Below are 17967 nucleotides of genomic sequence, written 5' to 3'. Positions count from 1 at the left end.
CTCTTTCACACACACACACACACACACACACAAAGCACTTAGCCAGGATCTACAGAACCTAAATATGGATAGAAGTGGATTAATGTTTAAAAAAGAAAGAGCTGACACACACAGAGAGGTGTTTGTTGTGTCTGATGCTTCCTCTTCCTAAGTGGTCGTGCGAGATTTCCTCCGAAATCTCACGGTTGCACTCTCAGCTTAGTCACTGCTGTTTCTTTTGCTCATCTCTGGTGTCATTCCCACTTCTGCTTTAGCGAGCAGAAATCAATGGACGCCATCCCTCAATGCTTTGTGTCATATAAAGGAAACAGAAACGATTAGGACTGAGCCGCAAACATCTCCGAGACACACTCACTGCATGAGTCAGTGTTCAGCACTGACAAGAAAAAACATGAGCAGTAAATTCTGCGGTATTCACTTCCTGAGCTGCTGGGATCTTTCTTTTTCATTATCATAGATAAGAGTCATGCATAAGAATCGGTTCGCATCAGATTCAGTACTGTTTCTGTTTTGGTTGAGAATGTCAGTGTGTTTCATTCAGGAAGGAAGCAGAGAGCAGTCTACTCTTTAGTCCACTTGAATGCAAGACTGCTGTAATAAAAGGCCATCGAGCATGACATTTCTTCAAGCGTCATTGTATAAACCAGTTATATTAACAGATGTAATAAATAACATTATATTTCTGATTTTTTATGGAGATTGTTGTGGCTATAAATGAGTTTTTGTGGTTTTTTTGAATTGGTGAAACTGCAAGCACAGGATTCTTCATTCTGAAACACTGCACCGGTTCTCACAGTCTGCTTGACTTTGCATTTATTTCTGCGATTGCATAATCCTGGAAGAACTATATTGAGGGGATGTTTTGCTTATGTGGACAGAAGAAGACGTAGGATCACGTGAAGTCATGACAAGAACGTCTAGCACTGTCCAGTTTACAGTTAGTGTTAGTGCTCTCTTCAGACCGACTGTGAGCTCTGTTTTGAGGGTCAGCCTTCAGGAGTTTATAGATACTGTTGAACGTAAGGTCAGAGTTTTGCATCTGAGACACAGATCATGGCAACAGTCACGACGACAGCGGAGGTTCGACAGCGGAGAATCATGACAAACATCATTTATAAATCTTCCTGGTGTGCATAAGATATGCAGTGAGTGCATCTTCCATACACTTCACAAGATACACTTGCCTCATGTCAGGTCTTATCACCTCACTCTGCTCTGGATTGTTTCCTGATAACACCTATTCTGCTAATCAGTGCTAAAGTCCTTATCAAATTACTGATTTGTGATTAATTTGGCTGTCGGATTGTAACAGGAAGTCATCTTTAGATTAGAGCTAGAGGGGAAAGTCAGTAGAGTAATACCAATTGTTCCTGAGTTAAGTTAAAACCATGAATAATTTATTCCACATGAATAATTAACACTTTTATTCTTCAGCCATAGCGTGTGTACATGTGTATGTGGGCGTTTTTTGTCCCCCCCCCCCAGCCCTCTCACATGTGAGTCTTTCACCGCAGTAATAACACATTTATGTATTCTGTGATGACAGCCATCCACCCACACCATGGATCAGGTTCACATTTGTAAATAAACACCCATGCTCTAGCAGCTCAATACAGTTATTTATTCACTCGCTGGTGCACTGGCCATTGCATAAAGCACGCCATGTTTGTTATTCAGAGAGCACAGACACCGGCAGTTTCTTTTTTGTCACAAGGTCGGCTGCAGATTACATTCTGTAAAGTGGTCAAGCGGCTGCAGCTTCGAGTGAAGGAAGACACAACAATGGAAAATGCACTGGTGAGTGCCCAAGGAAGAGGGTTTTAAAATAAAAATAAAACATTCAACCTTTGTTCTGAATCCAGAGCCATATTGTATAGCTGCAGATTAGTCTGTCTAATCTAATTCACTAGATTAAAGTTTGAAGCAACAACAATTCACTCTAGAGCCTTAATGAAACGTCTGTAAGTGGTTGGCGGTCACATGATCACATCCTTTCCTGGAGATCCTGCGTCATTGACCGAGAAGGGAATCATCCTCACTTGAGAAATGAGAAAACATCAAAACTCGATTGCAGCAATGGACATGTGAATCGTTATAACCTTTAATAAGTCACCAGATATGTAGTGGAAGTCGGGCATTTTAGCCGACTTTGGAGCTCTATTTCTGAATCCCAGGTCCATCAAGCTGCCACTGCTGGGCCCCTGAGCAAGGCCCTTAACCCTCAATTGCTCAGTTGTATAAAGAAATAAGATAAAAAATGGAAGTCTCTCTGGATAAGGTAGTCTACTGAATGTAAATATAGAAATGTAAATGACGAATCAGTGATAAATTAACACAGTAAAGGTGAATCAGGTAACACACCAGTGACAGGATGAAGCAGGAGCCCAAGGCACATGGAAAAGTAAACAAAGGCGTGGAACATGAACCCAGAACAAAACAGTTAGAGAAAAAGTGAAAGCTAGAAACTGGAGTCCTTGCTGAAAGAGACGAAACAATGCCACTGAACATCAAGAATTAGTCTCTAAGACTTAATGTTACAGGTTAAAAACAAAACTGTAAATGTTCTGATTGATAAACAGATGTCTGTACATCAGCCTGGAGAACAGAGCACACTGTTTCTTAGTTCTGCACATCATTCATTACCGATCCAACCTCGTCTGCTTCATCTGACTCGAGCAGTGTTTCAGGGACCAGCCACATGGATTGACTTCTGAAATCCATCATCCTGAAAGCTGCCTGATAACCCGGTGTTCCCAGAGCAACATCCTCATCAATCATGCTCCGCTTTATCAGAGACCACAATGATTGGCACCTTGTTTATATCTCTTACTTTTCAGAGGATCGTCTCATTGTATTTAGCGAACCCTAAATTATAGCTACAGATGGACTATGTTTGTAGTGTAAATGATAGAGCAGGATGGAACGTTGATTATCTTCTCATAGTGTTCTCCAAACCTGGCACATCATCAGCATGCCTTTTCTGGTAATGTTCAAGCTTTGTATGAAACGTACATACTCTGACTGGCTAAGGATGACTAACACTGCTGTTCTCTCAGTCCTCTGCTGATTCATTCATAAAATCATCACATACCCGTAGGCAAGACATTCTCACCCCTGCTTCTGCATCCTGGAACTGAGGATTTAAACCACCCACCTCCAACAGGGATCAGTGACAGGGTGTCCCAATGCTGGGGCTTAATTATTATTTTATTCCTCTTCTAGCACAGCACTTGCCAAGTACACGATTTACTTTTATTAAAGAAAGACACGGTGCATCATTTAGAGTTTAAATTAATATCCATAAAACAAAATTCTTCCTTAGGACTTCCTTAGGACTAATGTAATGTCTTTACAGAACCTCTGACTGTTACAGAACACTGGCAGCGCAGACTCTCTCCAAAAAACACAAAATAAATGACCAGCTACAGAAAAGCTTTTACATTTAAATTAAACATATAAGACTCCTCCCATTAACATTAAATAAATGTTTAAGACTCCTCCCATTAACATTAAATAAATGTTTAAGACTCCTCCCATTAACATTAAATAAATGTTTAAGACTCCTCCCATTAACATTAAAAAAACGTTTAAGACTCCTCCCATTAACATTAAAAAAACGTTTAAGACTCCTCCCATTAACATTAAAAAAACGTTTAAGACTCCTCCCATTAACATTAAATAAATGTTTAAGACTCCTCCCATTAACATTAAATAAATGTTTAAGACTCCTCCCATTAACATTAAAAAAACGTTTAAGACTCCTCCCATTAACATTAAAAAAACGTTTAAGACTCCTCCCATTAACATTAAAAAAACGTTTAAGACTCCTCCCATTAACATTAAATAAATGTTTAAGACTCCTCCCATTAACATTAAATAAATGTTTAAGACTCCTCCCATTAACATTAAATAAACGTTTAAGACTCCTCCCATTAACATTAAATAAATGTTTAAGACTCCTCCCATTAACATTAAATAAATGTTTAAGACTCCTCCCATTAACATTAAAAAAACGTTTAAGACTCCTCCCATTAACATTAAAAAAACGTTTAAGACTCCTCCCATTAACATTAAAAAAACGTTTAAGACTCCTCCCATTAACATTAAATAAATGTTTAAGACTCCTCCCATTAACATTAAATAAATGTTTAAGACTCCTCCCATTAACATTAAAAAAACGTTTAAGACTCCTCCCATTAACATTAAAAAAACGTTTAAGACTCCTCCCATTAACATTAAAAAAACGTTTAAGACTCCTCCCATTAACATTAAATAAATGTTTAAGACTCCTCCCATTAACATTAAATAAATGTTTAAGACTCCTCCCATTAACATTAAATAAATGTTTAAGACTCCTCCCATTAACATTAAATAAATGTTTAAGACTCCTCCCATTAACATTAAAAAAACGTTTAAGACTCCTCCCATTAACATTAAAAAAACGTTTAAGACTCCTCCCATTAACATTAAATAAATGTTTAAGACTCCTCCCATTAACATTAAAAAAACGTTTAAGGCTCCTCCCATTAACATTAAAAAAACGTTTAAGACTCCTCCCATTAACATTAAAAAAACGTTTAAGACTCCTCCCATTAACATTAAATAAACGTTTAAGACTCCTCCCATTAACATTAAAAAAACGTTTAAGACTCCTCCCATTAACATTAAATAAACGTTTAAGATTCCTCCCATTAACATTAAAAAAACGTTTAAGACTCCTCCCATTAACATTAAATAAACGTTTAAGACTCCTCCCATTAACATTAAAAAAACGTTTAAGACTCCTCCCATTGACATTAAATAAACGTTTAAGACTCCTCCCATTAACGTGAAATAAATGTATAAGACTCCTCCCATTAATGTTAAATAAACATTTAAGACTCCTCCCATTATTGTTAAATAAACGTTTATGCATTAAGGTTAAATAAACATTTAAGACTCCTCCCATTATTGTTAAATAAACGTTTATGCATTAAGGTTAAATAAACGTTTAAGCATTAAGGTTAAATAAACATTTAAGACTCCTCCCATTATTGTTAAATAAACATTTAAGCATTAACGTTAAATAAATGTTTAAGACTCTTCGCCTTAACGTTAAATAAATGTATAAGACTCCTCCCATTAACATTAAATAAATGTTTAAGACTCCTCCCAAGCTTTAAATAAACATTTAAGACTCCTCCCATTAATGTTAATGAACTATTTCCCAACTTCACCTCATCAACTATTATATGTTTTACTTTGTCATTTTATAAATCTGTTTGTCTTTGGTCATAGATTATATGTGGCATCCATTTACAAGTCCCTGTGTATGGGCTGTTACTATAGAAACAATAACCTATTCAAACAAGCGCATTAATATTAATTCATGTTCATGTTACAGCTGGAACTACTGTCTGAGCCGAGCTGTTGTACAAAACTAATGCACACCTTCTGACCAATCACATTCCAGCATTTAGCCACATTGTGATTAGATATAGAAATAATATTAATTAGCATCTTCTGCCCAATCAGAGCTGATTATTTAATACCACTGGGGTGTTAAGGTCATGGGTACTTGATGATTATGCCTTCTGGGATTTTCACAGAATTTCTCTGTGTTTGAAAAAGAGCCTTTACTCAAGAAACACGTCTGAATGTCTGCGTTTCAACCTGATCAACAAAGCTAAACTGGTTCCAGTGACTGTATTTTTCTCACCTTGCCATATTTTCTCACACAGAGAGGGGACACAGTGTCCTTTTAAACAGGTCTCTCACACCGACGCCGCTCCGTGACACAGTTTCTGCGCCTCCTGCCAGGTGCTGTGAGCTGGAAACATCCCTACTGTTTGAGTTAATGAAAGAGCAGCTTATCTCTCGTAGCTACAGGCAGAACAGGCTGTCCTGAAGAAATCTGTCTCACCGAGGAAAAATAACCCTGGCCCAATCGTGCAGCATTGTCTGAGCCGGACTGAGAACGTGAGATCAGGGCAGTCACTGTCGGCCATCAGCCGTGTCGAGCGCCGGACGTCTGGCGTCAACAGTTTGTGTTTTTAGAAGGTCAGGTTTGGCGAGAGAAGAGCTAAGCCGGGTTTGAGGAAGACGTGACCAGCCTACACATATGTGGTATTTTAGTGGAGGGCTAACTGAAAGGGCAGGAGACTGCAGGGGGTTTCAGGTGCTTTTTAAACACGAGCTCAAAAAGCAAAAAGTCTAGGCATTTTCTCTGGAGCTGGAAGATGAACGCAAAAAATAAGGAAATCTGCACCCTCACCATGCTAACATCTACCACTACACTGCCTGAAGAAGACTGAAATGTAATCACAGGAATCATGTGACCTCTGGATATTGGGTACGGGATATTCAGGAGAGCATGTGTTCACAAACAAACTGCAAAATATGACAGAAAGCTGCAGAAAAATCTGATTTGATGAGGAAAACTACCCCTGTGTGTTTCTGCAGAATCACATCAGAATCCAGTCACTTAGTAAATATATTTATTCTCCATTTCTCCTGTCCTCATGTCCTGCTTCTGCTTCACTGTTTCACTTCCTCACAGAGAGACCAGCTGAGACCATATTCATGTAGCGTTTGGATGATGTGTAAAGGGAGTGCTGCCTCTCCGTCTTCTCCATCTCTCTATCTCTACACCTCTCCGTCCTCTCCATCTCTACACCTCTACATATTCTCCATCTTCTCTATCACTCTATCTCTACACCTCTCCGTCTTCTCCATCTCTACACCTCTACATATTCTCCATCTTCTCTATCACTCTATCTCTACACCTCTCCGTCTTCTCCATCTCTTTATCTCTACACCTCTCCCTTACCTTTATCTCCCTATCTGTACACCTCTCCGTCTTCTCAATCTCTTCACCAACACATCTTCTACATCTCTACACCTCTCTATCTCTCTGCCTCTCCTTCTCTCCATCTTCTCCATCTCTTCACCTCTCTATCTCTTCATCTTCTCCATCTCTCAATCTCTCCATCTCTTCACCTCTATATCTCTTCACCTCTATATCTGTCCATCTTCTTCATCTCTTCACCTCTCCATCTTCTCCATGTCCCCACCTCTATATCTCTCCATCTCTCCACCTCTCCATCTCTCCATATTCCCATCTATCCACCTCTATATCTCTCCACCTCTCCATTTCTTCACCTCTCCATCTTTCCACCTCTCCATATCTCCACCTCTCCAGTTCAGCGATTGCTACTGGTGTAGTCTGACTAAGTGATGGAGGAAAATACTGAGTATTACAGAATATGACTGCAGCTAACTGCAGGGAATCTCATGAGTCATTCTTCTTTCCTTCAATTATTTATATCAGTTCTATCGGATGAAATGGAAATAATGCAGGCTGCTTGTAAACGTTTAATAGAGATTTTTCTTTTGAGTCTGTACTGAGACGGGATTAAATGGACCGGGTCCTGGCTTTATTTCCTGTTTTACACCTGCTTCTCTGTGATGTTATTTCTATCCACGTCAGCCATGTCTGTGTTTTTCCTTATGCTTCTCTGCGTACTGTTATTCACCACCACCTGAGTGCTGTACAGGCACTAAAGGGATCTTTGTGGTCATAGAAATGAACACAAGAGGAGCTTGCCACAAGTAGAGCTGCTGCTTCTCTGAATTTATATGAACCAGCTAATATGGTTCAGGATTGACCTCTTTTTAACAAATTGTGACCTTTCAAAGCTTTAAATCATTCAACTGAAATACATATAAAGCCTTTCTTATCCTTATAGAATATACGTATAGATATACATATTATGTGATATTTAGGCTGATATGTTTCAGTAGTTTGAAATATCTATACCAAATTTGGTTTCTTTGGCACCATTATTTCCTCTTAAATCGTCAGTGCAGTAATGTACAGGCTCTAAACCTCAGTTTCAGTCTCAGTCCTATTCTTTTTTGATATAAGCTTAAACCACAGATATTAAAACACAAGACATGTGAGCAAAACCCAGCCTGCTGATTCATGCGCTTCAGCACACACACACACACACACACACGCACACACGCTAATGAACAGAAATTATCCGGTGCGATAGTGAGCTTCGATTTTCTTATGAAAATAACAGTGTACACACAACATGGTTGCAGTGAGCCTGCTGTGTTTACCACACAATTCACTTAAACACAATACACAAGACTGTGGGATGGGGGATAAACATCCATCCATTCATTTTCTGTAGCATTTATCCTACACAGGGAACCTGGAGTCTGTTCCATGAGACACGGTGTGAGACACATGAGTCAGTCTAAAAGGCATGTCTTTGGACTTAAGAAGAACCCATAGGAAACCCCTGGGTCACAGGAATCGAACCCTTCTCATTGTGCTGTCATGATGAATGTTACTTACACATTGTTCTATATATAAAGCATATAGAAAGTGAAAGTTTGCGGTTTTTGGTGTATATATATATATATATATATATATATATATATATATATATATATATGTATGCAGAACCTAGAACTGCAAGTAAAACAAAAAAAGGAAGTGGAAAAGACAACTGGACATGGCATGGGTGTGAGTCTCAGTCCCTCTAGCTCGAGTGGTTTAAAACGCTGGTTCAAGTGGATCCCATGTGTCTGGAAAGATTTCCGAAATGCATTTGGTGAAAATCGGGTTTTGATATAATGATTGAAGCTAAAGCGCATTATCCAGAGTAGAGACCTGCAGATATGTGGAAAAACGGACCACGTTTCAGACTATGTGTCTGTGCCACAGATCTGACTCTACCTACACTACATCACATCACTGTACTGTTGAGCTGCTGAGAACTGCATGATGTGATGAGAGTGATCTGATGTCTGGACAGGAAGTGATTCGAGAGGAGGATAGAGAAGACACCGAGCAGGAAGAGGAGTTAGAGTAGCACACTGCTTTCTTTTGGATTTCAAGCTTTTAAATTAGTTACACAGTCTAGAAATAGGTTTAATGTTTGGTTTGTTGAAATACAAGATACAGGATATTGCCAGAAGTTTTGGGACAACATGACTGCACACCAGTGGACAAAGCAAGGTCCATAAAGACATGGATGAGGGAGTTTGGTGTGGAGTCCTGACCTCAACCTGATAGAACACCTTTGGGATGAATTAGAGCGGAGACTGAGAGGCAGACCTTCTCGTCCAACATCAGTGCCTGACCTCACAAATGCGCTTCTAGAGGAATGGTCATAAATTCCCATAAACATACTCCTAAACCTTGTGGAAAGCCTTCCCAGAAGAATTGAAGCTGTTATAGCTGCAAAGGGTGGGTCAACTCCATATTACATTCATGTGCATGTAGACATCACAGTTTTGGCCTGGCTCAGAGTCTCCGCACTAAATCATCCCAAAGGTGTTCTATCGGGTTACGGTCAGGATTCTGTACAGGCCAGGAACAGGAAGGGGTCATCCCCAAACTGTTCCTACAAAGTTGGGAGCATGAAATTGTCCAAAATGTCTTGGTATGCTGAAGCATTAAGAATTTCTTTCACTGGAACTAAGGGGCCGAGCCCAACCCCTGAAAAACAACACCTGAATACAACGATTTGGAGGGGTGTCCCAAAACTTTTGGCAGTATAGTGTAAATTTGACTGGAAATGTTTTTGTAGGGTAAATTGCATGTATTTTTTAAAAAAAATTTGTCTATTAACAGAGACTTTTTAATGAACTTTAATGCATTTTTAAAAGGAGTGATATCATAAAAGCTTTAAATTACTGACTTATATAAGTATAAATGCGATCATGATTTAGTATAATAAAGGACTACAGAGGTTTCACACTGCTCATACTTTACCCAGGATTAACAATTAATCCTGACAATTATAAACACACTCTGCATTCAAAATCCTGCCTTAAACATCTTCTTATTTGCATATTTGCCCCATCAACAACCCTGCTTTAAATAACGGCTTGTCTCGCGCTTTCACATCACTGAGGGTAAAAAGTTCAGGTCTGCTGTTCTGTACTCCAGCAGTTTGTTATCTTTCACAGCTTTATCATCATTTCTGGTCTTTTTAAGTTTCTTGTGTAGTTGGAGATTCTGCTAATTTTTTAATCAGTTCCAGTTTCAGATACTGGGTTATTTCTGACTGCCATCCAGTTTGCCCTGAACAGACTTTCCTGAACGTAACTGTAAAAATAAATCTGGCTCCTCTTCGTTCCTCCTAACTACTGTTTACACCACATGCTTTCACACTCTACATGTTTATCACCACAATGTGAACACTGTAAACACTTCAGAGCAGAGTTTCATAACCCCGGGGTAAAAAGCAGCACTAACCCCGCTTCTAAATCACACCTGTGATACCCTTCCTCTACCCAGGGTTAAAAGCAGGAGTTAGTATGACTATAACTGGGGGTTAAAAGCAGGGGTTAGTATGACTATATTCTGGGGTTAAAAGCAGCGGTTAGTGTGACTATAACCCGGGTTAAAAATCAGGAGTTAGTTAGCTATAACCTGGGGTTGAAAGCAGGGGTTAGTATGACTATAACCCAGGGTTCAAAGCAGGGGTTAGTATGACTATAACCCAGGGTTCAAAGCAGGGGTTAGTATGACTATAACCCAGGGTTCAAAGCAGGGGTTAGTATGACTATAACCCAGGGTTAATAGCAGGGGTTAGTATGACTATAACCCAGGGTTCAAAGCAGGGGTTAGTATGACTATAACCCAGGGTTCAAAGCAGGGGTTAGTATGACTATAACCCAGGGTTCAAAGCAGGGGTTAGTATGACTATAACCCAGGGTTAATAGCAGGGGTTAGTATGACTATAACCCAGGGTTAATAGCAGGGGTTAGTATGACCATATGCCGGGCTGAAAGCAGGGGTTAGTATGACTATAACCCAGGGTTCAAAGCAGAGGTTAGTATGACTATAACCTAGGATTAAAAGCAGGGGTTAGTATGACCATATGCTGGGTTGAAAGCAGGGGTTAGTATGACTATAACCTAGGGTTAAAAGCAGGGGTTAGTATGACCATATGCTGGGTTGAAAGCAGGGGTTAGTATGACTATAACCTGGGGTTAAAAGCAGGGTTTAGAATGACTATATGCCAGGGTTAAAAGCAGAGGTTAGAATGACTATATGCCAGGGTTAAAAGCAGGGGTTAGTATGAATATAACCCGGGGTTAAAAGCAGGGGTTAGTATGAATATAACCCAGGGTTAAAAGCAGGGGTTAGTATGAATATAACCCGGGGTTAAAAGCAGGGTTTAGTATGACTATAACCCGGGGTTATAAGCAGGGGTTAGTATGACTATAACCCGGGGTTAAAAGCAGGGGTTAGTATGAATATAACCCGGGGTTAAAAGCAGGGGTTAGTATGAATATAACCCGGGGTTAAAAGCAGGGGTTAGTATGAATATAACCCGGGGTTAAAAGCAGGGGTTAGTATGAATATAACCCGGGGTTAAAAGCAGGGGTTAGTATGAATATAACCCGGGGTTAAAAGCAGGGGTTAGTATGAATATAACCCGGGGTTAAAAGCAGGGGTTAGTATGAATATAACCCGGGGTTAAAAGCAGGGGTTAGTATGAATATAACCCGGGGTTAAAAGCAGGGGTTAGTATGAATATAACCCGGGGTTAAAAGCAGGGGTTAGTATGAATATAACCCAGGGTTCAAAGCAGGGGTTAGTATGACTATAACCCAGGGTTCAAAGCAGGGGTTAGTATGACTATAACCCAGGGTTAATAGCAGGGGTTAGTATGACTATAACCCAGGGTTAATAGCAGGGGTTAGTATGACCATATGCCGGGCTGAAAGCAGGGGTTAGTATGACTATAACCCAGGGTTCAAAGCAGAGGTTAGTATGACTATAACCTAGGATTAAAAGCAGGGGTTAGTATGACCATATGCTGGGTTGAAAGCAGGGGTTAGTATGACTATAACCTAGGGTTAAAAGCAGGGGTTAGTATGACCATATGCTGGGTTGAAAGCAGGGGTTAGTATGACTATAACCTGGGGTTAAAAGCAGGGTTTAGAATGACTATATGCCAGGGTTAAAAGCAGAGGTTAGTATGAATATAACCCAGGGTTAAAAGCAGGGGTTAGTATGAATATAACCCGGGGTTAAAAGCAGGGGTTAGTATGAATATAACCCGGGGTTAAAAGCAGGGGTTAGTATGAATATAACCCGGGGTTAAAAGCAGGGTTTAGTATGACTATAACCCGGGGTTATAAGCAGGGGTTAGTATGAATATAACCCGGGGTTAAAAGCAGGGGTTAGTATGAATATAACCCGGGGTTAAAAGCAGGGGTTAGTATGAATATAACCCGGGGTTAAAAGCAGGGGTTAGTATGAATATAACCCGGGGTTAAAAGCAGGGGTTAGTATGAATATAACCCGGGGTTAAAAGCAGGGGTTAGTATGAATATAACCCGGGGTTAAAAGCAGGGGTTAGTATGAATATAACCCGGGGTTAAAAGCAGGGGTTAGTATGAATATAACCCGGGGTTAAAAGCAGGGGTTAGTATGAATATAACCCGGGGTTAAAAGCAGGGGTTAGTATGAATATAACCCGGGGTTAAAAGCAGGGGTTAGTATGACTATAACCCGGGGTTAAAAGCAGGGGTTAGTATGAATATAACCCGGGGTTAAAAGCAGGGGTTAGTATGACTATAACCCCGGGGTAAAGTGCAGTGTAAAAAGCTCTTTTTCTCACTGTAACTTTCAACACCAGACAATATTGCATCCTGCTTTGAAATGGTCATCATGGAGGTATGTGACAGGCCATTAAAGGATTAACAAATGCACCATTTCTGCCATGTCATGATTTGTGAGCGAGGTTTATCTGGTGTACAGCAGATGTTGCCTCATGCTTATATATTTTTTTACATACCATATTACTAGAATTTTAATCCCAGGTTTCATTCATCTTTTTTCTGCTTGCAGTTATCAGTGTTCACACTATAAAACTCCCACCAGGTCTTACATGAGAAAAAACTGAACAAAATAAAAACTTTTTAAATGGTTACATGCAATCACTGGCATCCAAAACCCTTTAGAAGAGAAAACGAGTGTAGCAGGTCACCATGGGAACCGGCTCATGTCGTTTAGGCCCATTTTCTCCTGCTGGAGTATCTGCTTTAGTCTCAGTGTGCACTTGGATTTCCTGCTTCATTGCTTAATGAGAGATGCATGAGTGGGGAGTGTGTGTGTGTGTGTGTGTGTTTGTATGTGTGTGTGTATGTGTGTGTGCCTCATAAAACTTTTCACTACTGCTGGTCCATGGTTGTAGTCTCTACACACCACGCCAAATCTTATTCAACCAATCAGTATCCATCCATCTTTATATTTTCTATAGCCTACACAGGGTCACAGGGAACCTGGAGTCTGTTTCATGGGACTCGGGGCACAAGGTCAGGGATACACTGAACACATCATAGAGCACAATCACACACGCACACACATTACAGATTATTAAGAGATGCCAATCAGCCTACAACACATGTCTTTGGACTGAGGGAGGAAACCGGAGAATTCAGAGGAAACCCCTGAGGCACAGGGAGAACATACAAACTCTGTGACTCTGTGATTGAAGGCATTAAGGCACTAAGCAGGAGGTTGTAAGATCATAGCTGGCACGGTTGACTCCTTGAGCAAGATCTTTAACGCTGTCTCAAGTGTAAGTTTGGGGAAAAAGCATCAGGAAACTGTAAATATAATGGATCTGTGTTTCCCATCATTTCAGAGCACCCTTTCATTCGAGGTGACGTTACAGGATGATGACTGCATCATGATGACTCTCGAACCCTCGGATCTGAGGGAAAACATCACCGCATACGCTGCCAGGATATCTGGAGAGCCTCACAACCACATCCTTCCCTTTCAAAGTTCCAGCGTTGGCCAACTGGCCCCTGCTGTCCTTCTTTATAACACCACCTACCACGGGCTCTGTTACACCATCAGCCTTCTACTAGCCAACGGCTCCACGTGGACCAAACCGGTCAAGACTGTGACTCTGCTGACAAGTGAGACAGCCCTCTGTATCCATGTTAAACATCTCTGTACACTGTGTTCTGCTGCTAAAACACTGCCTCTTTGTTCTCATCAGAGCCTCTTCCACTGGAGAGCGTGCAGATTTCAGACTACCAGCCAGCTCCGGAGACCGGCGTGGTATTTGAGCTGCGATGGCCGGAGAGAAACAGCTTCAGCCGGGTGAACATCAGCTACTCCGAGGGAAGAGAGCAGCGCTTCATGCTCTACAAAGGTCAGAACCTGTCTATAACAGGCAGACACAATTAATCACAATTAAAATGTATATTTAGTGGTATTTCTGTCTTTCATTTTAATCCAGATTTTCAGAAAGGCAAAACGGTTTTTAAGCACTGGTTGCCTGGAACATGCTACAGCAACATCACCTTCCAGCTCATCTCCGAAGCCACGGTCAACAAGAGCACCCTGATAGAAAAGAGTGACGTAATCCACGAGCCACATCATCACAGGACAGGTATACCTCAATGACGAGCTTCAGTGACTAGAAGCTTCTCCTGGGTGTGTGTGTGTGTGTGTGTGTGTGTACTGTAAATGTATTGCTGGAAATGACTAAGCAGGTCACAGATCAAGTATTAATAAACTGAATTCTTCCATTAGTAAATAGCGTTGTCCGACATCACGTACTGTAAAAGTACCTACTGCCATCGATTCAGTACCTACTGCTTTTCATTTCGATTTGGTACCTACATAACACATTCAGTGCCTACTCCATTTGTTTCAGTACCTCGTGCATTTGACTCAGTACCTCGTGCATTTGACTCAGTACCTACTGCATTTTATTCAGTATTTACTGCATTCAATGCCGTACATACTACACTTGATTCGGTAATTACTGCAGTCTATTCAGTACCTACTACAGTTGATTCAGTACCTTCTTCATTCAGTTCAGTACCTACTACATTTAATTCAGTACCTACTGCATTCAGTCTCGTATATACTACATGTGATTCAGTACCTACTGCATTCAATGCAGTACCTATTACATGTGATTCAGTACCTACTGCATTCAATGCAGTACCTATTACATTTGATTCAGTACCTACTGCGTTCAATTCAGTACCTATTACATGTGATTCAGTACCTACTGCATTCAATTCAGTACCTAGTACATTTAATTCAGTATCTACTGCATTTAATCCAGTAGATAGTGTACTTGATTCAGTACCTACTACAGTTGATTCAGTACCTTCTGCATTCAGTTCAGTACCTACTACATTTAATTCAGTACCTACTGCATTCAGTCTCGTATATACTACATGTGATTCAGTACCTACTACATTCAATGAGTACCTATTACATTTGATTCAGTACCTACTGCATTTAATCCAGTAGATAGTGTACTTGATTCAGTACCTACTACAGTTGATTCAGTAATTACTGCAGTCTATTCAGTACCTAGTACATTTGATTCAGTACTTACTGCATTCAATTCAGTACCTAGTACATTTAATTCAGTACCTAATGCATTCAAGTTCATATATACTACATGTGATTCAGTACCTTCTGCATTCAGTTCAGTACCTACTACATTTAATTCAGTACCTACTGCATTCAAGTTCGTATATACTATGTGCGTTTCAGTACCTACAGCATTCAATGCAGTACCTAATACATTTGATTCAGTACCTACTGCATTCAATTCAGCACCTATTACATTTGATTCAGTATCTACTGCATTTCATTCAGTAGATAGTGTACTTGATTCAGTACCTACTACATTTGATTCAGTACCTACTGCATTCAATCTCGTATATACTACATGTGATTCAGTACCTTCTGCATTCAGTTCAGTACCTACTACATTTAATTCAGTACCTACTGCATTCAATCTCGTATATACTACATGTGATTCAGTACCTTCTGCATTCAGTTCAGTACCTACTACATTTAATTCAGTACCTACTGCATTCAATCTCGTATATACTACATGTGATTCAGTACCTTCTGCATTCAGTTCAGTACCTACTACATTTAATTCAGTACCTACTGCATTCAATCTCGTATATACTACATGTGATTCAATACCTACTGCATTCAATTCAGTACCTACCATATATGGAATCACCATGTACCTGTATCCGATTACATCTGCTAATTTGTCTGCAGCTAAAAAGAGTGCTTGCACACCTTAGTGAGCTGTTGAACCAAGCTGATTGACATAAGTCATGGCTCCAACACGAGAGAGGTCAGTTGAAACAAAGGAGAGGTTTATAAAACTTCTTGAAGAAGGTAAATCTTCACGGAATGTTGCAAGAGATGTTGGTTGTTCCTAGTCAGCTGTGTCTAAAATCTGGACCAAGTAAAAATCAAATGGCTGTAAAAGGGAAGCGTACTGGTAGACCAAGGAAGACATCAAAGCATCAAGATAGAAAACTTAAAGCAATATGGCTTAAAAAACAGAAAATGCACAACAAAACAATTGAGGATGTCTGTGACCGAACTCTAAGAAATCGCCTAAAAGAAATGGGATTTACATCCAGAAAAGCCAAAACGAAAACCATCATTAACATCTAAACAAGGTTTCAGTGGGCTAAAGAAAAGCAGTCATGGACTGTGGATGACTGGACGAGAGTGATATTCAGTGACGAATCACGATTGGGCAGGGTGATGATGCTGGAACTTTTGTTTGGTGCCGTTCCAATGAAATTCATAAAGATGACTGCCTGAAGAAAACATGCAAATTTCCACAATCATTAATGATATGGGGTTGTATGTCAGGTAAAGGTATGGGAGAGATGACAGTCATTACATCCTCAATAAATGCACAAGTTTATATTGAGATTTTGGACACTTTTCTTATTCCATCAGTTGAAAGGATGGTGATGATGACATCATTTTTCAGGATGATAATGCATCGTGCCATAGGGCAAAAGCTGTGAAAACTTTCCTTCAAGAAAGACATATAATGTCAATGGCATGGCCTGCAAATAGTCCGGACCTCAATCCAATTGAAAATCTTTGGTGGAAATGAAAGAAAATGGTCCAGGACAAGGCTCAAACCTGCAAAGCTGATCTGGTGAACTGCAGTAAGAGAAAGTTGGAGCAGGATTGATGAAGAATACTGTTTGTCGATAGTTAAATCCATGCCTCAGAGAATTCAAGCTGTTATAAAAGCCAGAGGTGGTACAACAAAGTACTAGTGATGTTTTTGTTCGGTGATTCCATAATATTTTCCTCAGAATTGAGTGATTCCATATTTTTTTCCTCTGGTTGATCTGTAAAAACAGTTGCAGTTGACTACAATTTTCTTTCTTTTTTATTTCCGTAAGTGTTTCATAAAGCCAGAAGGTTGGAATGTTAAATGAAAATAGTTTTGTGGCATGTCTGTGATTGGTGATTTTTTTCTACACAATTAAACAATTGAATGAACATCTTCCAAGAGTGGTGATTCCATACTTTTTTGCCAGGGGTTGTACATTTGAATCAGTACCTACTGCATTCGGTTCAGCACATACTACATTTGATTCAGTGCCCACTGCATTCAATTCAGTACCTACTGCATTTGATTCAGTACCTACGGCATTCAATTTAGTACATTCTACATTTGATTCAGTACCTACTGTATTCAATTTAGCACGTACTGCATTTGATTCAGTATTGACTGCACACGATTCAGTACCTGCTGCATTTGATTCAGTACATACTACATTTGATTCAGTATCTGCTCCATTCATTTTAGAACCTACTGCATTTGATTCAGCATCTGCTGCATTTGATTCAGTACCTACCTAATTTGATTCAGTATCTGCTGCATTTGATTCAGTATCTACTTAATTTGATTCAGCATCTACTGCATTTGATTCAGGATCTGCTGCATTTGATTCAGGATCTGCTGCATTTGATTCAGGACCTACTGCATTTGATTCAGTATCTACTGTGTTTGTCCAGTACCTACCTTCAGCACATTTTGATTGTTGAGCTGTTAGAATAGTTGTTCTGTATATATGATGTAGGGATGGGGGAGGATGGGGAGGGGGCTTTCTGTGACCTATAAT

General features: G+C 39.9%; 1 protein-coding gene across 4 annotated transcripts in view; it reads left to right on the top strand.

Annotated features, from left to right (window-relative positions):
• Positions 1-17967, top strand: part of ptpro (protein tyrosine phosphatase receptor type O) — a 67669-nt gene that overhangs the window by 13964 nt on the left and 35738 nt on the right. For all 4 annotated transcript variants that reach the window (XM_058417704.1, XM_058417706.1, XM_058417705.1 and 1 more), the window contains exons 2-4: positions 13668-13947; positions 14031-14186; positions 14274-14426. In XM_058417704.1, coding sequence (XP_058273687.1) covers positions 13668-13947; positions 14031-14186; positions 14274-14426 — 589 coding nt within the window. The remainder of the gene's footprint in view (positions 1-13667; positions 13948-14030; positions 14187-14273; positions 14427-17967) is intronic.

Source organism: Hemibagrus wyckioides, linkage group LG19 (genome assembly GCF_019097595.1).
Source record: "Hemibagrus wyckioides isolate EC202008001 linkage group LG19, SWU_Hwy_1.0, whole genome shotgun sequence".
Taxonomy (NCBI): domain Eukaryota; kingdom Metazoa; phylum Chordata; class Actinopteri; order Siluriformes; family Bagridae; genus Hemibagrus; species Hemibagrus wyckioides.
This window is presented reverse-complemented; position numbering and strand designations above follow the sequence as displayed.